This window comes from Ips typographus, linkage group LG4, assembly GCF_016097725.1.
Source record: "Ips typographus isolate SLU linkage group LG4, UJ_Ityp_2.0, whole genome shotgun sequence".
Taxonomy (NCBI): Eukaryota; Metazoa; Arthropoda; class Insecta; order Coleoptera; family Curculionidae; genus Ips; species Ips typographus.
Genome location: NC_138425.1, coordinates 13045096 through 13070173, shown reverse-complemented (window position 1 = coordinate 13070173; position 25078 = coordinate 13045096). Strand labels below are relative to the sequence as shown.

General features: G+C 36.4%; 1 protein-coding gene across 5 annotated transcripts in view; it reads left to right on the top strand.

Moving 5' to 3' along the window:
* The window catches only part of ssh (Protein phosphatase Slingshot), a 60303-nt gene that overhangs the window by 21743 nt on the left and 13482 nt on the right, over window positions 1–25078 (top strand). For 3 of the 5 annotated variants that reach the window (XM_081977202.1, XM_081977200.1, XM_081977201.1), the window contains exons 3-5: window positions 15062–15293; window positions 19445–19620; window positions 22436–22501. In XM_081977202.1, the coding sequence (XP_081833328.1) occupies window positions 15062–15293; window positions 19445–19620; window positions 22436–22501 (474 nt within the window). Of the gene's footprint in view, window positions 1–566; window positions 754–12469; window positions 12850–15061; window positions 15294–19444; window positions 19621–22435; window positions 22502–25078 lie in introns of those variants that run through there. The other 2 variants (XM_081977204.1, XM_081977205.1) reach the window with 2 other exon arrangements.

Sequence of the window (25078 nt, the reverse complement as noted above, 5' to 3'; positions counted from 1 at the left end):
ATAAAATGCAAGCAATTGAATTTGTTTACTTTGTAAGTGTCTCAATCCTAATTTTGTGCTATCAATAACGATGTGACTGTCATTTCCATCATAGCTTTGTTCCCTAAATCTAGCCTGGTCCCGTGGGAATAATTTGGCACGGTTCGTGTCGCCTTTGACGGCCCGTTGTTGCAAGCTTTGTGCTCGTCCCCGTTTGAATTTTATTAATGACCCGTGTCAGGAACATTCAACAGGACCATTCATAGTAAACTTTTTGACGGATCCTGCAATACCTGACATTTTCCCTCAACTTTGATTTATATTCAAATGCCGGCCGACACGAAACTGTACTCGTACTTTTTTTTCCTTCACATAGATCGAGTGTACCGTTGCAAGTGAATGTTCAAAATCACGTTTTAAAATTCTCTTGTCCGGCTACGAAATCCGTATGCCTGTCACAGATCGGCGTTAATACAACATTAATGCATTTGCCAAGACTTATATTAGCCACCAATTGCATTGATCGGAATATATTAATCTAAAGTTATCGGCGCGTTCCGAATTCAGTTCAGCCTAGTGTGTCTGTGTATAATATTGTGGTATGATTGATGTGCGTTTCTAGTGCGGGTCGTTGATTTGTGTGCTGGTGGTTTTCTAGTTAAATTTTTGTTGCATCTAGCAAGGGAATTTTTGGAGATCTCAGCGATATGTGGCAAAGAGTGCTATAACCGAGTCAAATATGAATTTGATGCTGTATTATTTTTCATATTCCAGGTAAGCTTCAATGTATAAATGCCCAATATTAAAATATTTGCTTGGGAGTAGGACAGGCTAAAATCATTATTTGTCAGCTGTCATAAGTCAATAAACGGAAAAGTAGCCTAGAATCTAGATTTTTTACACGTTCAAGATAACGGACTGTTACTCCTAACATAACAGACGCTTTAATAAAAGTTTAAACCACCATTATAAATATACTTAAAATTTGTTTACTTGTTGTACTGAATACAGGGTGGTCTGTTTAATTTGAGCTAGCGGAAATACCTAGAGACTCCGTAAAGTAAACATTTCATATTACACTCAAAACTACTTTAGGATGACATGGTATGGTAGTCTCGAAAAAGTATTGTTTTAAATGGGACCCCTTGTATATCTTTAGTAGAGATTTGTAGGTGACGTTTTATAAAATAACTGAAATTTTGTATTATAAATCAAAGACAATTTAAACAAACACACTTCATGGCTAAATTGGCTTGATTTTGACTAATGCAATAATCATTGTCAGATGCTTAGGTCTGTTAATACAGGGTGTCTCTAAAAGGACTGTACAAAATCCTATGAGGTCTAAAATAAGCCGATTTAAAGCAACTTACCTAGATCCGAAATTGCTCCGTTTTTGGAGATACAGGGTGGTAAAGTTAAAAAATATATTTTTTTACTTATTATATATTTTGTAGCATATTACTTTCAAATCCGGTAGACAGAGGTTTTTGAGATGCGAAACCCGAATCTGGACACTTCAGAGCACACTCAGGTGACAGTGTTTTGGTACAGTATAGAATACTAAAAACCAAAATAACTCGATAACGGTTTACATTAGCGATTCTTAGCAGGAGTACCTTTTTTGCTTTAAAATGTTTTAAACCTCATTTTCTTAAAAAATAAATAAGAAAATTACACCGAGAAAAAATTTACGATCACTTAAAACCATCAAAGTACATTCTAAAGCGCTATCTAACGCAAGTCTCAAGCAGAGATGCTTTCCAGATCAGTTGAAAATTGCTCAAGTTAAACCGATTTATAAGAAAGGTGATAAAAATGAAATAGGAAATTACAGACCAATAAGCATCCTTGGTTTTATACACACAGCTAACAGATTTTTTTATAATATGCGACCTCTTCATTGGTTATCAACATGGCTACATTGCCGGAAGATCAGTACAAACAGCAATTTTTCAGTTTACAAGTCATATCCTTGAACACATAGAAAACCATAAACTAGGAATAGGTATATTTTTAGGCTTATCTAAGGCTTATGATTGTGTAGATAAAGAACTATTGTTAAAAAAATTAGAACTCTATGGAGTTAGAAGTAAGGCCCTAAGATTGTTCGATTCTTACTTATCTCATAGGAAACAACAGGTTAAACTATTTAGGGACAGCAAGCCATACACATCAAATATAAAAGAAAATCAACATGGAATAGCCCAGGGCAGTATTCTGGGGCCACTACTCTTTGTAATTTACATGAACGATCTGAATTCTATAGCAAAAGAAAATGAAAAAATCGTCAACTTTGCAGATGATACAAATTTACTTGTAGGTCAAGAGGAAATTAGCACTTTAATTCAGTCTGGAAAAGATCTGTTTATTAGGACCTCTGAGTGGTTTAAAAAAAATAAATTAGCTTTAAATATGGAAAAAACAAGTGTGATTATTTTTTCAACAAAACAAGGTACACCTTCTCATTGACAGGAGCCAATTACTAGCCAAGAACACAAAATTTTTGGGAATGCAGATTGATGAATTTCTAGATTGGTCTGATCACATAAATGTTCTGCTAGGCAGGTTAAACTCAATTTGCTATGGAATTCGAATTGTCTCCGGGTATCTGAACCTGGCGGCCCTTAAAATATTGTACTTTGCCAACTTTGAATCGATTATGAAGTATGCAATTATGTTTTGGGGTAGAAATACTTCAATACAGAATGTATTTGTAATTCAAAAAAGGGCAATTAGATTAATGTTCAAAATGAAATACAAAAATTCATGTAGATACATCCTTAAAAAAAAATAAAATAATGACAGTTTATGCAATTTATATATATGAGTGTCTCATCTTTCTTAAAAAGAACCAAAACCTATTTAACATCAAAGTCAATCATACATACAACACAAGACAAAAAGATGTAAACTGTCCAAAACATAGATTAACACTCACTGAGAAGAATGCAAAATATATGTGTATTCGCCTATTTAACAACCTACCAGACAGGCTGAAAACATTGACGAACAAAAGTTTCAAAAAAGAAGTAAAAAATGTACTAATTGAATTAGAACCCTACACTATAGAGGATTATTTTGTTAAATAAGATTGCTTATTCTCTGAAATCTGTATTTAGGGAAAAATCGCTGAAAATGTATATAAGTATCTTTAAGTATTACATAGTTTATAGGTTACCATGAAGCTATTTCCTTTGTATTAGTTGATAATGTACATTGTACTCTATCCTAATCACAATTCGAAATAAAGACTGTTATTATTATTATTATAACGTAATGTGCAAATGTACCCAAATTCGGGTTTCGTATCTCAAAAAGCTCCTAAGTATCACATTTGAAAGTAATACGTTACAAAATGTACATTTAAAAAAAGTCGATTACTATTTTTGAACTTTACCACCCTGTATCTCGAAGGCGGAGCAATTTCGGACAAAGGTAAGTTGTTTTAAATCGGCTTATTTTGATTGTCACGAGACACCCTGTATAACAGCATATTTTAATATTTTGAATAAAATATCTGAAAAGTAATTTAAAGTAAACCTTTGAAAATTGTTTTTTTGATTTTGGTAGCTTCTTCTCCATGCCCTAACCTAAGTTCTGAAAATTTGAAATTATTATCATTTTTTTTAAATTTGATTCGATTTGAATAGGAAAACTGGAAAAAAGCAACATAACTGGTTTGTTCATTTTGTAATCGGGTTGTGGATCAGCCATTTTCGGATCAACCATGCATGGAAAAATTAATGCAGCGATGACCCCGATCTGGGGAAACTTGGACACCCTTTATTTTTGCTGATAACTGTACTTTGTATGTTTGGAACTGGAATTTAAATTTTGATCGGTTTCCATTTCGTTCAACACAATGTAGGAGCGACGCTGCTTTGTCTAATTTACAGTTACCCTATTCTAGTGGTTTTCGCTCCGTTCACATGATTTTTATGTAAATGGGACATACACGCGATTTATTTTTAGATTGCGTATTATCTGGAACGGTGATTTAATATTGTTGTTGGCGGTTTTGCGAGGCGAAACACGTTCATTGACTGTCTACTACCGATTAAGAAAATACTACGGGTACTGCAAGAAAACCAGTTGGGAAATACCCCCTAATTGGTTTTGGTTTAACCCAGATTACGGTTCTGTGGAAACAATTATTAGTTGAGGCAAAAACGTTAAGGTTTCACTCTTCAATTTCAACATTCACCGATTTTTCCTAATTTTTTTTCTAAACACGCTTCGTTGTCTCGATTTGCGACAAAAACGTTGTTTAACCATCCGGTTTGTAATTATTTCTGTAAACAAAATGTTACTGTTTAACACAAAAGAAGGTGAAAGCGACCGTCGTCATAATCACCATTGTATTTTTTCTGTCGTTTGTCATTAAAATTGCCATCGTTACAATCGATTGTTTTAAGTGCTTGTTCTAACTAATTATTGAATAATTTGCAATTAGTTTGGGGAAAATCACCTCAGTATAAATATGTTTTTACAGGACAATATTAACTACAACGATAACACCCTCACATTTCACCTAAAGTGCTTTTGGTGGCGCCACATATCCACATATAAATGAGCCTTAATGACAGCCCGCACTGGGTCATTACGACTTATTAGAATAATCAGTGGTGTTTCGGTTTGTCGCATTAGTACCACGCGACCAAGGGCATTGCCCTTGGGGAGCTTCGACCCCATGGATTTTTGACCTAAAATCGAATCAATACGCCGGAAAAATTGTTCAGTACGGAGCGTGGGTAATAATGGGGTATAATCATCCCCCCCTTCGCTACTTGGGTAATAATAGGGATATCAGGGATTTATGCACGAACAGGATAGCTTATGTGCCATTTACCTGTCGGACTAAGCAGTCTTGAAATTAGCACTTGTCGGTTTTCCCAGTCTCATGTAGATTGTACATTTTACCTTACGTAATAAGCAAGGTTGTAATAATGGCCTGCGATAATAACAGGAAGACTCGAGTTCGAGAAAGGTAACTCGAGGTTAACGCATTGTTTAATCGGGTTTAGGTCCGGATTTATTGATTGATTTTTGCGTAACGTTTTCGGCTTTTTCTGAATATGTTTGACCTCCAAATAAACGATTACAAAGTGTGTTACCAGTTAGGCCAGGACAATTGCAACCAAATGACTAGAAAAAAAATCTAATTAAACCTGCTAATCAACAAAATAGAATACTGTGAAATTCATGTAACGTAAATCGAAGATTGGCCTCCACTATCACCAGATCTGACTCCAATTACTATAAATCATAAAGGATGTAATTAAGACTAAACGTGATTATATTCGAATTTAGCAGACTTACCAACCAGTCAACGTCACGCTTGATGTTTAGTCTTTTATGAAGTGTCGTGATTTTGCTAAGAGTGCAATTAACAACTGAAAGTCTGTCGAAACTTCCTGCCTGAAATTGGGGCCGTAATTTTCCAGTCCAATTCCCTTTTAAACGAAAAGCAGTTTTCCACTTGCCATCTTCATTAGCAATCCATTAAGAAAGGTCATAGGTACAAGAATTGCTTCGACCTTTTTGGTTTTTTGCTATTTTGGACCAATAATGTGAGTCACTCAGTTCATTGGACAAGTAAAAGCTGTAGACTGCGTGTTTCCTTAGAAGAGATTAACTGGGAAAAAGTGTAACACGTAATTTACGGTTATTTATGGCTTTGTTTGGATATTGTAAAGCATCGGCTTGCGACCAAGAACAAAGGGGAAACGTGTGGGTGTCCGGACTGAACAAGGAATACAAGTGTAGGATGATTCATATGCGGTCTGTCAGCGAAAGCTAATTACCCTCTAATTACTGATTTGCAGTCTGGAATTTACACCCGTTAATTGTCCCATTTTCCTGTAAAGGTAATTGCTATTACAACATTATTATTAATTAATTGAGTTCAAGGGAGAACGTATTGGATAATCCAGGGAGTGTAATATGCTACTTGAAAGCTAATATTACTTTTTATGACTTTCTAAATTTAGATATTTAATTGAAACCAGATTTTATTTCATTACTTCCCCTTTTGTCGCTGGGAAACCCGTCTAGTAATAATTCTAAGTCTTCACTGTTCTGGTGGTTGTAAAATTATTTATAAACCACTGAGCCGCGTCAGTCTTTTACTGCCGTGAAAACCAATTTTGTGTACGACCCACGAAAACAACAAAGGACAAGAGAACTGGCTCTAACAAAAGGGTGCCTAGCCGCCTAGGCGGCGTTTATATGGAAAATCGATAAGGTTTTTTTGTTCAGTTTGTGCTGCAACCCTTATCGCGTTACATCCAGAAGTTATGAAAGCTTTTGTTAGGTTTTCGTCAATTTCCAGTCGGTTACCGATTTATTTTCTTAGAATAACAAGTTGGGACTTGTAGACTAGAGTTTTCACATCCATCAATAATGTTACGGTTTGGGCCTACTATGCTCGATACTTCTGAACGAGCACTCGATTCGGGATGGAATTGACGCGCTGCAATATCTGGCCGGGCGCGTGTTAAAGTAGGCCACAGTTAGGAAGCGACACCTGGAAGCATCTTTGATATTCGAGGCAAATCGCGAAGCGTTTTGCGGTCATTCTAGAACGTGGTTTGCGAATATAAAAGAAGCGGTTTCAGATGGCGGGAGTAGTGAATTTGGGAACGCGGTAAAGCTTAAATAGTGGAATTGTAGTAGTGTTTTTAGTAGCTGAATTAATTATTGTACGGAGTGTTTTGAAGTGTAAATAAATTTATTAATTGTTGAGTTAAATTGACTTTGTGTAAACCCACTGGAAAATCGTAACAATTGGTGTCAGAAGTGCTATCAAACTTTAGTGCGACGTGAATTGGAACTAAACTTTGGGTTAGAGACTTCTATTCAGAACCGGACTAGAGATTTTCAGAACAGTGGTGTGTTAAATTTATTTTATGCCAATAACAAGACGTCAAAGTGCAAACATGGAGGCCCAACTTGCAGCTATTATGGAAATGCTTAAACAAAACAAAGAAGAACAAGAAAGGATTCGACAACAAGAAGAAAGAATTCGACAACAAGACAAAGAAGAACAAGAAAGAATGCGATACAAGATACAGAAATGCGTCAAGAAGATAGAGAGCGGCAAGAAAAGCGTAACGTAGAAATATTGAACGTTCTAGCGGGGACCAAGACAGAAATCCAAGAGTATGTAACCCATAGTCTCAAAAAGATGGAGTGTGATGTTCAGGTAAAATTAAATGATGTTCGGGAGGGCATTAATAAAATTCAGAATGATGGCGAGATAAAGTTACGTGACTTAGAGCAGAAAATTGACAGCAGAGGAGCCAGCTCTACAGTGATCACCGGAAACGGGCTCAACAAGATCAAGCCTCGCACATACGACGGTCAAACTTCATGGGCAACGTACCAACTCCAATTTGAGGCCGCTGCAAATTCAAATCGATGGAGTAACGAGGAAATGGCTGTAGCACTGGTGGTAGCATTACGAGGACCTGCATTGGAGCTGTTACAGACTCTGCCTATCGCCCAACGAAGCAACTATGAAGCATTAGTAGCTGCATTAGAACGTCGTTGTGGGGATCAACATAAGAAAGGAGTGTATCAAACGCAATTAAAAGCAAGACAGCAGAAAACTGGTGAAAATCTAGAAGAGTTTGAGAACGAAAAGAATGAAGAGCAGCGTTTCTAAGGAAGACATAATAAAAGGACAGCGCTCAGACTCTGATTTGAAAGTAATCAGAAGATGGTTGGAGAAGGATTTGAAACCGAATTGGCAACAGATTTCCAGATATGGACCAACAGTAAGGGGTTACTGGTTGCAGTGGAATTCGCTTCGACTGCGAGATGACTTAATTACTCGCAAATGGGAAAGTCCAGACAGAAAAAGCTTTGTTTACCAAACAATAGTGCCCAATTCCTGCAAAGAGAATGTACTGCGAGAACTACATGACAGTCGCGGAGGAGGCACTTTGGAGTAAACCAGACTTTGGCTAGAATAAGAGATCGATTTTACTGGATTAACTTCAGAAAGGACGTTGAGGAATGGTGTAAACGGTGTGACCAGTGTTCGTTACAGAAGGGATCCAGCACAATTCGGGAACTTGAGGGAGAGAAGATGAAACCAAACAACGACCGTATGAAGATGACACTGGACCACAGACCAGCTGGTGGCAATTATAAGGAAGGTGATGCTGTGTGGATGTTTCAACCCAGGAGGAGCAAAGGATTAAGTCAAAGATGACAACGACACTGGGAGCGACCTTACAATGTGGTAAAACGGTTAAACGACGTCGCGTACAGAGTCCAACGCAGCCCCAAAGGCAAGATGAAAATTATCCATCTGGACAGACTCAAGAAATACCAGGGATTAGATGAAGCCGATCGGGACGATCAGCTTTAAGAGGGGGGCAGTGTTACGGTTTGGGCCTACTATGCTCGATACTTCTGAAGGAGCACTCGATTCGGGATGGAATTGACGCGCTGCAATATCTGGCCGGGCGCGTGTTAAAGTAAGCCACAGTTAGGAAGCGACACCTAGAAGCATCTTTGATATTCGAGGCAAATTGCAAAGCGTTTTGCGGTCATTCTAGAACGTGGTTTGCGAATATAAAAGAAGCAGTTTCAGACGGCGGGAGTAGTGAATTTGGGAACGCGGTAAAGCTTAAATAGTGGAATTGTAGTAGTGTTTTTAGTAGCTGAATTAATTACTGTACGGAGTGTTTTGAAGTGTAAATAAATTTATTAATTGTTGAGTTAAATTGACTTTGTGTAAACCCACGGGAAAATCGTAACAATAAGTTTCAAGCAGAGGTTTAAGAGGTGACTGCTCAAATGATTACTGAACTAGCAAGTTTATTTTACAAACTAACAGTAACAGATACTTATATTTGAAGCATTAAGTTCCGGAGTCATAACATATTTTTTGTCATTTGCATTTCCCTAGTTAAGTTCACTAAACTGGGTACCAGCAGTTTTGCATTAGCAACTTGTAGTAGAAGTTGTTAAATAAACAAAACAAATCTAAAAAACCACCGGAAAGCGAATGTACCGTTGTCCGGGTGAACGACCAAGAAGGTAAGGCCGTTGATTGGTGTCTGACGATGGTAAATGTCTGATGGGCTTGCTTTTGCTCTCTCATCACTGTCAATCGAGTAAAATTAGCTTTGATGACAAAATGTGTACTAATTAGTACCAACTGGCTTTTTCAATAAAAGTCAATGTCACCTGTTATTGCTTAAGCTTGGTTTATGGCACATTTTTGTTTAGAAAAATTGTCAACAATCCGCTATTAGTTAGGAACACGTTGACCGACACGCATCGCGCTCAGTGTGGTCGTTGCACTTTTCCTAACGACTGACTTTTAGAATAGTTTACACAGAACTTTATGCGAGTAGTAAATAGGTGAATATGCACACTTTACAACCTTCTAAAGGGGATGATGCAACCGTTACCATCACGAGCAACTGATGCAAGAAACAACAACGTAACCTTCACGACTTCACGAGATGTTATTTAGATGAATCCAGTATTTTAAACAAAAAAAAATCATAAACTGCAGTAAAAATGCTTGCAACACGAGTACTGTGGTACCGCATACTAAAGTGTATCGAATGTTAAACAGGTTTCGTGAATTCTCATCGTTGCACTTGATAACTTGCTACAACTCACAGTGTGTTGAAAGCAAACACTCTGTGACGTTATGAGAAAATCAACTTACACGTCAAGGAAATTGATATTATAAATCTCACATGGGTACCTCACTTAATTAGCCTCTTTATAACTTAAGTGGACGTTTGCTCTAAAAACTGATGAGATTTTCAATCTGATATCGTTTTATTAAGCTCCAATTAACGATGATAAGATCTATTCTACTCTCTTGGTTTTGTAATTACTGTTTTTTAAAAAGAAATAGTGTGACGGTAGACTACATGGGCAGAAAAAGCAGCAACCTTTCTGACTCACTCAAATGCTGCACATGTAACCTAACATCACATCTTGTCAATGTTATGCCTTTAAGTTATATTAGCCGTTATTTTGTTGTTTTAGAAGAACTACCTTTTGAATATAGAATCGGGAACAAAAAAGTGTCATTACAATAAACGTTTTGTGACTGTACAGCCCCGTTATCAATACCGCAAGAATGGAACAAGCCAAATATCGAAACTTGGTGTCTTATCATGGATCTTGAATCGGTCTGGTCGTTGTTAAACAATCTAGGTACGACTTGGTTACGGGTCAATAAGTCTCGGGGACCCCCCGACGCTAACCCGGAAAGAAATGACCTTGCCCGGTCGTGACCATAAAACCCAACTGTACCAGGTTGGCGGAATGGTCTCACTATTGTTCCAACGCGGTGGAATTTTAATGGTCCTACGTTTCAGGAATGCACAATTCCAGTTTTTTTCTTCTGCTTTTCGGGCGCGGTATTTTGACGGAACGCTTACGAAGTTCGTTCACTTCAAACGCCATCCCATCAAGGAAATGGGACGTTTTTCGATTTTTGATCCGTGTCAGAGGAATTTCGGTTAAAATTTCTTAGTATCACACATTTGGCGGATATAATTCGTTATTCATTGCTTTACAGAATGCCAACCAAATGTCAAAGCTTTGATTATAGTTGAAACGTTCTCTTCCAGACGGAATATGTTATCCAATTAGTAAATTAGGAATATTCCATAATTGAAATCATTAGTAGTAGATCTAATGTTGGAAAAGTTTGTCATGTGCAGTGTACAAACAGTGCTGCGGTTTTCGCAAATGCTGCACTTATCAGAACATTATAAATCAACTAAGTAGTATGTTTTTAGTGTTGTAAAAGTACAAAGCGTCAATTAACTCATCGCCTCTATACCAAACAACATCAATCATACATTTTATAACAACTGAAACTTCCTGTTATGGCACACTAATGACAAGGCGACTCCCATTAGTACCTGCATAATAGTATCATTAAGTTTCTAATAACACAAAAAGAACTAACCCGATACAAAGCGTGAAACAAATTACATATAATTTCTAACTTATTGAAATCGTGCAGGAACAATTCCTGTATGATTAAAGAAGCCCGACAGATTATGAATTTAAAATGGCTATTAATGAGGGTATCGAGAAATGCTGACGTTGCGTGTAACAACAGCCTTTTTAAAACTCCACAATCATTGATTTAGGGCCCACTACACGAAAAGGGCAATACCCTGTTTGTTTCCTGCTACCCCCGCAACGTTGAATACAAACAGTTTTTACCTGAGAAATTGGGTTAAGGTGTAAATCCAAACACAACCATAGAATCTCAGCGCAAAACGAAAAAAAAAAACACAAAAACAGGTTTTGAAAATTAATGGTTCTTCAGAACAAACAAAAAGGGGTTCCGGATTTTCGGGCGACACGGTAAATTATGTAACATTAACTGATATAATGGGTGCTGTTATGACACGAAAAGATAAACGAACCGTAATTACTTTTCCATTCAGATAAGAGGGTTTTCGAACAAATCATCAATGTTGTTTTACATCATCGATTTGTATTTAAAACATAAGACTTCAAGAGTATTAAAGGTGCATCACACAGAAAACATTACCACAGTAAATAGTAGCAGACATTAATAAATATTTTTAATAATCATCGATCCGTACCAGTTTTAGTTTTTGGCCAGGAATATGGAAGTATTTATGGTTTTCACATTCGATCATCTTCTAACACGACAATTCTAGCAATTTTTGTGGAACTTCTGGGTTGATTCCAGTTTAGTCTCTATATCTGTGACATTTGCGTAAATCTCAGCACGTTTTTTGACCAATCACAAACTACCCCACTCTGTTGAGATTTACGCAGATATAGACTTTGCATTAGTCTGCAGGATTCATGTTTGTCCCTAACCTCTTTTGCCTTAAAACTGTTAAACATAAATAAATGCAAAGATCCAGGCACATATCAGGACTGTTTCCAGAGGCAATCTCCAACCGATTTTCAGCTGGTTCAAATACAAAAAGTGACTGCTTTTGATTTAACTGCCAAGCAGACTTCTCATATTAGGACATTAGGACCTTCTTAGACAGAAGATAAAATCATAAGATATTCTTACTAATTTATACCAGCATTTTGGTACACCACGTACTATTCAACAAGTCTTTAACAATATTACATTAATTGTCTAGTATAATAGAAGCCTGCACAACTATAAAACAGTTCAATTTAATCGATTCAATGTAATTAATTTGTCTTGGCAACACGCTTAACACGTGTCGTCTATCAATTACCATAACATTGTCCTTCATCCGGACGGACACAGGAAAAATCTTGAAACACTTTTTGTGTCCCATATTTTTGGCACAATGCCTTGGAAATTCTACGTAACTGCAATGTTGGAAAATCGTCTGGCCGTGGCTCGCCCACGTTACAAATAAAAAAAAAATTCAGCGTTAATAACCTGATGATGCTGATGATGATCGTCCCAGCACAAACGTGACACACGTAAACTGGTAACTGGTAAATTCTGTTTTTCTCAGTCTGCTTTGATACCGCGATCGTACCGAACCGAGTTTGCAATTCGTTTTTTGGTTTTTAGTGAGCTTTTGTTTTGGTTTTTGCGGTGTTGTGGCGAGTGCAGTTTTGGCGGTACCGGCACCACGCAACGGTACTTTTATCAGTCGTTAAATTGAATTAACTCCTACGGTGCGGTCTGATTTTCGGACTTCCAACTTTGGATTATTGGGAACGGATTCGTCATGCAATGTTGTTTATCTAAAAATGGTTTAAAGCAGGTTTATGATGTGCGTGCAGTGTCCTGGTGGCTTTAAGTGGTTTTCATTGGATACGGGTGCGTTTATGTCAAGTGGTCACCATTCCCAAGTATTTTAGGCTGTCCTCGGAGATTGCCGTTTATGTCGGCAGGTAAATGTGCAGAAAACATCATAATTACTTTGCGGCAATGTAACCAAATTTGTGTGATTGTGATCCTTATATGGGGCTTTGTCACAGAATTTTTATACTTTGACCCAGTGAAAAGCTTCAAAGTATTACGACCGCAATAAAAAGCTATGAATGATGGTTTGAAGTTTTTCTAGGTGACGATGGCAGAGAAAGCTCATAAATGATCGCAAAAAGTTTAATCAATTCGTTTTATTAGCTACGACTAGGTTTGGCTGGCAATCAAGTTTCAAAATTAGCACCTTCACCTCATCCGGGGTCATTCGTTTTATGTACAACAACATGAAAACTCGATAAATCTGCCTACATTTGTGGATTTTGTTTATAAATAACCGTCTTTGTCCTTTATAGGAATGTCGCGCAATACGAAATTTTTTCGAAAACGATGCCCAACTTTATACGAAATCGCCGTAAGCGGCCAAAAACATAGACACTAAACCAGTTTTGGGCAACTTTCTAATATTAAAACCCCAACCGTAACCAATTCTATTATTACTACTGACACAATATTAAAATTTATAAGGAGGTCGCCAAAACCCGTTACAAATTAATATTTACGAATCTGTCGAAGGCAGTGTATCAGTAAAATGTGTAAAGCGATTCAGTTTCACTTTATTGCGCTAATAAATGAGAGTACAAAAAACTGAAATACTTTTTATTTATAAATGAATGCTATTAGGAAACTGAATTTAATGATAGGTGACAGATATGAGAATTTCAAAATATTAGAATAAGAAAAGAGAAACCATTATGCCTGCTTTATACCTCCCATTTAAGAATTAAATTAAATTTAAATTTCCACTAAAATTAATATTTAAACTAAGAAATCTTGTTTAGGTTTATACTACAAATTAATAATTAGAAAAATAAATGACTGTTTTGACTTACTGGACGTTTGACGTTGACGTTTCTATTGTCATCGTCATTACGCGTGTTTTGTGGATAAAGAAAATTTTTATTAAAATAATTTAAAAAAATTGTTCTTAAACCACTTTTTCGGTAAAAAATCCAATTATGGAAATAGACGATTCAAGTCTAATAGACTACGTATCGCAATATCCATACTTATATGACAAAACTAACAAAAACTTGTTGTACATTCCCAACTCTTTCCTACATCTGACTATAGGCCGCACTCCGTATCTACGTTGCCTTCTTCGTTTTTTAGTAATAGATATGCTTACTACTACAACAAGGAGAATCAATCCAAAATACACCTCTTCATCTATTTTTTAAATTTTTGCAAGAATTTAATGAATCAAAAAAATATACACAGCAGGAACCAACATTTGTTAGGATTATGATGCTTCACAGACTGACAGAAGACAGCAATTTACATCATGAGTGATGACAAGTATGACAGTGATTGTTCCGAAAAACAACGAATTTAAACGAATTAAGCCGAACTTTAATAAAGTTGGTTTAACTTTAATTTAAAATTAATTTTAGTTTAGTGTAAATTGAAAGTATAAATGGGCTCGCTTGTAAGTTCACTTTCAGCTTTGATAAATTAATTTTAGTTTAAATGAAAGTTTAGTTTAATTGTTAATTGAGAGGTATAAAGCAGGCATTAGAAATCAATGAGCTAAACAAAAACGGCGACAAACTTCCTAAGTGACGTGTGTCAGACTGTCAAGTATTTGGACAGCTAGTCACAACAACCAATCAGTCTACCGACTGTAGCTTTGTCCAACCCATTGATTCTTAATGGTTCTCTCTTCTTACCACAGGTTTCCTGTGCATTATTTTGAAATTTCCATGTTGTAACTTTGTTACAACAGAATCAGTAAAGTGAATGCTATTATTTTTTGCTAGAATTTTCACAAAATCCAAGAAGAGACACTCTCAACACTCAAAAATTTCAAAACTATCCATACAAAATTAATCAATGATAAGAAAAGAGATCAATTACAAATCAATGCTATCGACAAAGATGGAAAAGGTGAATATGTGGGTTGGTCACCTGACTACCTCCCTGTTTTTGGATTGTGTGCTCTCACTCTAAGTTATCAAGCCTAAAACAGCATTATTCTATTTACTTTATCATAATTAAAAAAAATGCTCTTAATCATATAATATAACACTAAATACTTATATTCGAAATAGCAATAAAGCTAGTACTCTACTGAAACTTGAGCAGAACATATTTTTACTTATTTTGAAATTTTGGTTTCAGCCTCAGCGAATGTTACTTTGCGGGCAAGGGCACTGCACTGGTGCTGCCCGACGCGGACGCCACTGCGCAGTACCAGCAAAACGTGGTAGATGGCGCTGGAATCACAACTGTGGAGAATGGTATTGCGGCCGCGCCCCCGGTCAGCGGCGGCGCAGTGCAGGGCAGCAGCGCCATCCAGCGTCATTTGCAGTCAATGTTCTATTTGTTGAGACCGGAAGAAACGTTGAAAATGGTAAGTTTTTTGCTTGTCTATAAAATTTATTTCAAAGTCTACGTATGCGTAAATATCAGCACGGGAGGTAGTTTGTGATTGGTCAAAAAAAGCAGCAGATTTTTCTTGACCAATCACAAACTACAACAGTGCTCTGATTTACCCAAATGCTGCACAAGTGGACTTGCCATGAATCTAAAAAAAAATCATCAGTTATAATGAAGCTAGTAGATTCAAATATATTTCTGCTCATCTGATGGGGGGTACTAAGATCGATAAACGTCAGGAAGATAATTAGATACTTCCACGGTTTTAAGGTAGGGCTTATTGTTGCTGCAATATTGCTCTTTCATCTAAAGTTGGATGGGCTAGATGGGCAAATGTCAAGGTGTGATGCAAAGCGCGATTCTGCCTTTAACGTGGTATTGTGAAATTAGTTTTTGTTTATGTATAGGAGCTGTTGAAAGGTGATTTAGTGTTTGCTGTTTTACGATCTGGCAAGTGGCCTATTGTTCGGTTTCAGCCATAATATAGCATTTGTGGGTTGAAAATCGATTATGGAGGTTTTTAAAACTGAAGGGTACTAAAGCAAACATTTGCTTGTTTTGACTCTTTTACCACTCTGGAACAGAGAACAAGGTCGCACGCTCCAAGTGCGTACAAGCGTAATTGCAAATTACTTTCCATTTTTATTAGATTATTGATTCACTGGGAAATTAGGAATTCAACCAGCGCACAACACCTGACATACACGCGCTTCTGAAATAATTACAGTATTGTCGCGAATTTTAATGTTTCCTCGTAAAAGTGAAATGGCTCTGGTTCAAATCAAAGTTAAAGATCAGACGTTTTCTCTCTACTTGATAGAAAAGCGCACGTGCCGATCGAGATCAAAAGAAGCAGGAAAGAAATCAGCGACCATTTCCACACAAAAAAAACTCGCCATGGCGACTGCCTTAAGTGGACTAGCTTCATTGAAAGCCGGCATCTATCAACATACTCATTAGAAGGTTGACAGACGAAATATCCTTATAAAGCACCATCAAGTACGGTGGAATTTCAGGATTACCGCTTTATGAAATAATTTCGAACAGTACCATACTTGGTAAAGTTTAAAGCGAGCTTTACGAACCTCGAAGCGATATTTCCTTTCGCGTTTGTGAACCTTAATTAGCTGAAAATGCCCCACTTCAAGGTACTATTGTTTTTTCGAGTGGGTACTGAAAAGCTTTAACACAGTCTCGCTACCAACATGTTGGTTGTTTAGCCTCTTCGTGAGTTTCTCAGTAGTTTACAGATTGATGTGTTCAGTCTTAGATAATGAGCCACTTGCTAAAACTACACATTGGTCTTACTCAATTTCTTTGAACATGGTGGATGGTAAGGTTCGTAGAAATGGTCAATTTAATGGTTTTTATCGTCATGTCACGGTAAAGATTTCTCAAAACGGATGAGGGTTATTGGAAACTTTACCTTCCATTATTGGTTACGAAATTGCGCTTTTTATGAACTGTAGAGCAAATGAGAATTGATAGTTTTTACGACATTGTTATTATATTGGGGTAAAAATGATGTCACTATTATACACAGGTACTGAAGTCATCTTCAAGGCTTCTTAGATTTTCCACTTTCTTTTGCTATGACTAGTTTCAGTCCATCTTCGCAAAACCAGTAGAAAAATCTGATCTAATCTTTGGCTTAATTTAGGACACGAATTGCACAATTTAATTTTTCTTTCCTGTTCGATAAGGCAGATCAAGATTTCACGGTGCCTGAAAGAAAAAAAATCGTTGAGTCAGGCCACTGACAACCAAAGTAGGTCTTCACGGTTGGCGGACAAACCAAATAAATTTCGTACTAGATTTGTTGTTTCTGATGTGGAAATGACTGTCGACATCGTTATTTATGTTCTATACGTTACAGTTTTAAGTAGAAAAAATTGCGCCAAAAATCTAGACCCCAACCTAACCAAACAAAAAACACTAACCTCCTTAACGCCAATTTTTTTCTTTTAATTACTGACAAATATCGCCAAAGTGCAATTAGTAGTCTTTTTTTCTTGTATTTGATACAATTTTATCCATTTTTGTCCATCCACATTCAGGTTTCAGGTCAGAAGAACTTTCGACTGCTTTCTGTCGTTAAATCACAATACAGGGTGGTCCAGTTTTAAATGTCAATAATTCACCATTCCATAACCCATTAAAAAATAAGTTGACATGCATTATGTCATTTTCCTGAAAAATGCTTCCTAAGAAAAATACAGTCCTTCAAATTTTCGTATTTTTTGTCATAACTGTCAAACCGATGTAGCACTGTTGAATAAGCACTTATGAAATTAATACTTATTATGAATGGCGTTTGCCAAAATTCTCCAGTAGCGTAGATACAGGAAGATGGTTTTCATGTTTCTGCCTGATTCTCTATGTCACTGGATATTTTTAAAAAATTTCATTTTTTTTACTTTACTTGTCCAATTTGACAAAATAAGTACCTCTTAAAAAAATTCTTATTTGAAGCATCGTTTACGAGATAATTGAGTTATTATGTTCAAAGACCCAAATTTAACTTTCCTAACAACCCAACTTAACTTAAAAATTGTCTTGAAAGCAGTGAAAATTTACTTAAGAAGCTTAAAAAATGTCTTTGTAGCCAGTTTTCATAGTTTCCAGACAAATTAAAAGACTTTAGTTTTGAAAATTGACAGAGACAAGTCAATTTTCTTTGAAACGGTGAAGGAACTACTTTATCTACAATTTTTTACTACAAATTCACACATTTCAACCTTGAAAATGGACTTGGACACCAAAAAGTAACTCTAAACCAATGAAAAGTGACATCAAAAGCTTAAAATTTCCATTTGAAGTAAGTTTTCATAGATTGAAAATACATTTCAATATTTTAGTCTTGAAAATAGTCTTAAATACAGGATATTGACATTAGATTCATAAAAATTGACTTGAAGACTAACTTTTCAGGTTTGTTTAGTTTGCTTTTGATTTTCTGGACTATTTTTAGGGCTTTAAAACTGCTTTCAGCTAGGAAAATCGAGTTTTAGTGTTATCTTCACCAAGTTTTTGACATAGGAGACTTAAAAAACTATTTTTACATTTTTATAGGTTTAAACATGCCATTTCCAGCTTTGTCAGTATTAAATTGACTTCTAGACGCTTCACTTTGCTTTAAGACTGAAAAATCGAATTTCAAACAATTTTTTATAGTAAAAGTTAAGTTTCAGACTCTTGATTGATGAAAGTAAACCATTGTGGCATTAAATGCTACGATATTAGTCTTTAACACTAATTTTTAGAATTAAGTTAGTCCAAAAATTCGTTCGACTGTTACCAGTGTTTAATTGAATAAAAAAAAAGTCCAAACATCCTGTTTTTTGACTATTTTCAGTGTCAAAAATTAACTCGTAAACCTCACAGATGACCAGATTTGAATCGTTTTGAACCATTTTAAAGTAAAAAATACAAAAATCCAACTAGACATTTCTGTCAATTTTGAATAATATCCAGTGAGAGTAGAAAATAAAGACTATCCCCTATATCGACGCATTTAAACAATTTTGAAGGTCTGTATGTTCCTTAGGAAGCGTTTCTTCAGGAAAATGACATAATGCATGTCAACTTATTTTTTGATTGGCTATCCATTGGTGAATTATTGACATTTAAAACTGGACCACCTTGTACATGGAACTGGTAGGAGGTAAAATTGGTCAAGCGTCAAATCGTCGTTCCCTTTCAGTAGCCTGACAGAGAAACTTGGTCGCTTTCGTAACTGCAACCGTAACAAATCCCGATTGTCTTTTCGGTGTTCACTTTTCCGGGTACGACAATATTTTTTTATCTGTCACGCGCGTTGATTAGACTTGACGAATGCGTGCGTGTGGATAGGGACACACTTTCACTAAGTTCGGATGCGAATTTTAATGTTGATCGCAATCAAACGATTTTTAACCGGCCAATTGGGTAACGTTGGCCGTAACGCAATCGCTGTTACGACCAGTTACGACGGCGCAATTATGCAAATTCGTCAAAGCCTTAACAGGTGTGACAGTGTTTGATTAAGTTGGCGAGCCTAACAAATTGATTCAAATTCAGTTTCTTCGAAGTAATATTATTAGACAAGGTCAAGAGGAAGTAATGGATTTATTTATTACTTTGCAGGCCGTCAAACTAGAAAGCGAACATCCAGGTAGGACGCGATACCTGGTGGTCGTTTCCAGGATGTGCAGTCGTGGTGAGGAATCGTGTTTGCTGGGGATAGACTGTAACGATGAAACCACGGTGGGGTTGGTGCTCAAAGTTTTAGCAGACACTAAAATCACATTGGATGGCGACGGGTAAGTTTACACCACCACAAACCCAAGTCTACATGTGTAGGACTTGTTATTTTTTCCATTTTTGAAAGGTTGTAACTTTTTTTTTCTGAACTCCAATCACTGTTTTGCTCGCAATAAAAAATACTACAAAATGAGCCAAAACTCGACCCTCTAGCTCTTCATGTTACCGAGATACGACTGTATTTCAAAAAGTAGTTAAAAAAGACCCCTAAGATTCTTTCAATTTTTTTGAAAAATTAAACACATTAATAGCTATTTATGTAACCAGTTACGAAAAGATCGATTTTGTGTAACGAATGAATGTTTGTAGGGCGAGCGCAGCGAGGTCCTACAATTTGAATGAGTTACATATAAAGACATTTTTGAAACGTGTTGCATACATAATTTTTTCTAATTTTGACCAAAAAGCGGTAAAAACCATCTTTTAAAGGGATTTAACACAAATATTCACTTTCATAGCACCTTATATAAACTGTGACAACGACATGTTATGATGGATGTCGCCCATATGTTTCTACGGAAATGCATAAAAACAGGGAGTGATAAAATGAACTCTTCATAACTAGTTACATAAAGTGATACTTTTCGTAACTAGTTACGAAAAGTAAAACGTTTTGTCACTCTAATCAGTTTTGAAAAGTGTCACTTTATATGCCAAAATTAGAAAAAAAGCTTTTTTTGCGCTTATTTCACCTAATTTAAGGTTCTTTGGTACAAATATGCCCTTTGCTGTGCATTGGAACTCTTATGGAGCAAAATAAAAATTTGCCAAAATTGCACTTTTGACCAAAACTCGCCATTAGAAAAAAGATAAAAAATACTACAAAATGAGCCAAAACTCGCCTTCGTAGCTCTTCATGTTACCGAGATACTGTACCTCAAATGAAAGAGCTTTTTTTGCGCTTATTTCACATAAGACACACAACCATCATTTCTCCTGTCATAGAACTGACTTTGAAGTCCAAGAAAGCTTTGGAAGAAACTCAGTCAGTGTTCTTTAATAATCAGAAAACACAAGAAAGTCTCATTTTTAACTGTAACATATTAAGTGAAGAATGACCCGATGAATTTAAAGATTTCTATTACTTCTGTTTACTAGAATCTTTATTAGAGACGAATGAACTACAAGGCGCACTATTTAGGTCGTTGTATTAGTTAAACGATCGTAAAAACCAATAAACACCATGTAGGGTCAGTAGTTGAGCCTATCAGTTGTCGAATCGACATTGATAGTGGATTGTTTCGACACCTAATTAGATGACTGATGGGTTTGTTTGTTTATCGTGACATAAACATTATAATTATTGGTGTGCTAGATATGGTGCGCGTTTAATAAGTATACGCACACAAGCACCATATGGAACGGTTTAATGATGTGCGTGAAAACGAAACCAAGGCTTTTTTTTCCGGATTTTTTGACAGCCTCTATGAAAACATTGTTAATAAATGGAGTTTTAAATGCCAATGGCACACTTAAAGCACTCACCAAACTCGTTCGGTGTCGGAAAAGTGACCGGTTGAAGTCTTATGTCAGCGTGCCGCCATGCAATTTTTTACTTAACCGTTGATTTGTCAGATGTGCCCTAAATTCGGACGGGTTCATCGGCTCTTCGAGTTTATTAATTTCTCCATTCGTACTCGGTTATGATGCGAATAAGGCTGTTTTTGGTGTGTGCGTGCAATTAGCGCTTACTTCATCCGAATTGCACAACAACGAGTCGAGAAAAACGTTAAAGGCGGCCGATAAGGCTCGCAGTTATGCACACCATATGTGTCAACTGTATGGGATAAAGAATTGAGTAATATCCTCGAATGCGTGAGATTAATTATTACGTCTGTTTCATTGGTTTAGTATGGACTCGGTGATAAGACGCCGCGCAGTCTGGTCTACGTATAAAAAAATCACCACCCCACAATCGATTATTTCAATACAAGACCATTTAAATATTGCCTAACATCACTCGGAGCTTATAGCCAGTTTTGTTGGGGCAAAAGAATGCTAAGGTCAGTTTTAGAATTAATTAGAAAATAATGAGAAATTCAATATGGAAGAATTTACATTTTATAATATTTGTGAGTGATTTAAACGGTTTAAAAACGCATGAAGTAACAAAATGCTGCCCGAACAAGTGATAAAAAAATTAGTAATGTCAAGGTGAAATTTACAATGAAAATCAAACGAAAAAACACAATGAACCGTGTGCTGGCCACATTTGTCACATTCAAAATATTTACCTGTCATTGTGCATCGTTACGTCATCCTATTTTTGTTTGATTTTCGCCATACTTTTGATAAAGTGGTTCATTCAACATTCTGTTCATTTTTATCGTGAAGTTTGAGCAGATTCAAACAAGTGGTACTGTAATACAAAGTGAGTTTAATTTTAAAGCGACTTTTAGAGTCTAGTTGTTTAGAACCACACGTACAGGGTGAGTTTTTTTTGACCAACGATGTCCACATTTAACCTGACTTTGTAGTAATGACTAGGGTTGTTGTAAGAAAAAAAAATTTTAGGGTGGTTACACATTTTATCTAATGACTTCCTAATTAATTTGTTTCATTGGTGAATATGTGTTACATAGTTTTGGGTTCACCATGCCTTTACTTTGTCGTCGATACAATTTAACCGCACCCTTACAGGTGTTAGTTAAGACTATTGCCATGTAACGAGTTCATTAAACAGGAATGCGCTCTCTGGGGTTGGTTATCTCGGTCGGAATTTAAAAACTTCGCATTAGCAAAAGTTTTTCCCGCTTAATTACAATTTGATGACCATTTTTAGCCACTTGACTAACACAGGTTCTTTATTTGCAGGGGCTTCAGCGTCAGTATCTGTGATAGTCACCATATTTTTAAGCCAGTATCCGTTCAAGCGATGTGGTAAGTGATTTCATATTTTGCTTTATAATAATTATTATAATAGTCGTGATTAAGTAGTTAAGCTCCATAGTGAGAGTCATACAGATAAGTGTATGTGTTTTAGACTGGCTGGTTAATTTAATAAGAAATGTATTGTTTTAAGACAGGGTCAATATTCATCAAAACGCGAATTTCCAGCAGGCCACTTATGCAACTGTAAGAACGCGGTTTTATTTGCGCCATATGGCTAATGAATTAATGACCAGCTTCGCAAACATATCTACGAGGTCTGTTTACCGTCATTAGTTGGTTCCGAACCACAATTTATCGTTTCGCGAGTTTAAATGCAATTTTTGGTTCGTTTTCTGGCTGGACCTCGACATTACAGGCCGTCCATAAATGGTGACGCCCCGCGTCTCGACGCCTCGCCGACGCTTTTTTTAGACAGACCGTCCTACGCTTTCCCTCTCACTCTTTACCATCGCCTTTTATGTGATGGCATTTCAAAGTGGAAACGCGCAATGGACCGAGTAGGTCGCTTAAATTTATTAATGGCAATAAAAAGCGCACACGATGTTCCATCTCCCATGGTTTTCCAAACATTGTTTGCTATTTATTTTATTATTATAGACATGAACTTGCATCAATAATGCAAAATGTTTGTCAAACATGCTTGTTTCACAATGCTGTTAGTGGTTGATTGAATCAACATTGTGCAGCATTTGCGTGAATTGCATAAAGCTGGGTCTACATGTGTCATCTGCATAAATCTCAACACAATACGTAGTTTGTGATTGGTTAAAAAAAGTCATTTCTTGACCAAGCACACTTATCATCCGTATACCCAAACCAAAATCTAACTCCAACTTTATACCTTAAGTTTACTTCTGTGATGTCAACGTTAGTTTTGGGGAGTTAAACTAGACCTATAAAACTGACCGTTAAACACTTATTGTTTAAAGAAAATTATCGTTTTTTTCAGATCAGAAGATAACCTAAAATAGTAATTAATAAACCAATTTGTTGCAGAGGTGTAAACATACAACTAGCATATAAACAAAGTAAAAAATACGCGGTGCTTAAAATAAAATGTAATAAATTTTATATTGTACAGGAATATGTGCCAACGCTGGGAAAAGCGTACTATTATCCAGATCGTCGTCTTATTCTCCGATCAATTTTATTTTCCGATCGTGCCTTAACCTGTTTGTAACCGATTACACTAGCTTGTAGCAATATGGGTTAGACCAACATTAGCCGGAAAACTACGAAAAAAAACGGTAATTTTCTCTCTGGCTGCACCTGCCAGATTCAAATAACATTATCGTCCGAAAACACATTAACCTTTAAGCGACTATCTGAACTTTATCGAAGGAACATCATCATCCAGCCAAGTCAAAAATAAAAATATCGATTTTGGACTAATGACAGCGTTATTAATTATTTTTAGTTTTAATAAAACGATGCGGTGTTAGATAATTTAATAACGTGCTTCGCCAAATTCTCAAGGATATTCAAGCCTTTGTTGAAACACAATCGGCTTTAAATTTCTGACGTACAAGGAAATATCTTTTAAGGTATACCCGGGCAGGATCTGAACAATAGTGGGTTATGAAACCGTGCTGAAATGGAAATTCTGCCAAGTAATTACTTGCAGGAAGCATGGGTAATATTATTATTTAACATGTCCCGATAAGGAACCCGTGTATCGGCTAATGCCTCAAGAAATTAGGCTTTGCAACGGTTAGATGAGTTTTTTTCAATTCGAAATTATCAGAAGGGGCGTAAAAATATTTCGTAGCGGATAACGAGAAATGCTTTATTATTTTCGCGGAAAGCGAAATGTTTGTCGTGTAGATCATACCAGTTAATTCTAGGTTTTCAAGGTCTCTCCATACAGATATCAAATAACGATGCCAATATTATTTGATTTCAAGTAGCGTTTATGTAATTGACTTTGTATATTGCTAATTTTTGCAGTTTGGCGCATTGATGAGTGATGATACTTGACTGTTGAGGTGTAGTTTAATAGTAAATAAAGTGATTACAATAATACTGCGTTTGTTATCAAAAAAAAGTATGCAGAATGTGACCTACCATTGTCAGGTTCTTCTGTCACATTGAAAGTCCTACTCGTTGCTTTCAACAATTATTAGGACCCGGTTCTAATTAATAATAATTAGAGTTTCTTGCACAATCTAGCAATACTAAAATTAATATTCTCTGTATCTATTTCAACTCATTTCTACTTTGGTGGCATATTTCACCGACTTCGATCCGTAATAGATTCTCTTTCTCGACCTTATGCGGCTACACGCCGTCTGCATTTACGGAGATGGCAGCCTTCTTCGTCCGAATTAGGCTTATTACTTAGTTGATCGACCGAGTGTTTAATAATTCATGGGCCGGATATCTTGGCGGTGGTCAATGACGGTGGGCCTGGTACTAACGGATGGGCGTACTGCCTCAACTTAGTACTACCCGCTCACTGTGCTCCTTATACGGCTTTAGAACGGTGCGTTTTCCCATTAACGCCACTCTATTCACTTTGGGTGTCGCTTAATTAGTTAACGATCCTCGTTTTTGGCTCACCCTATA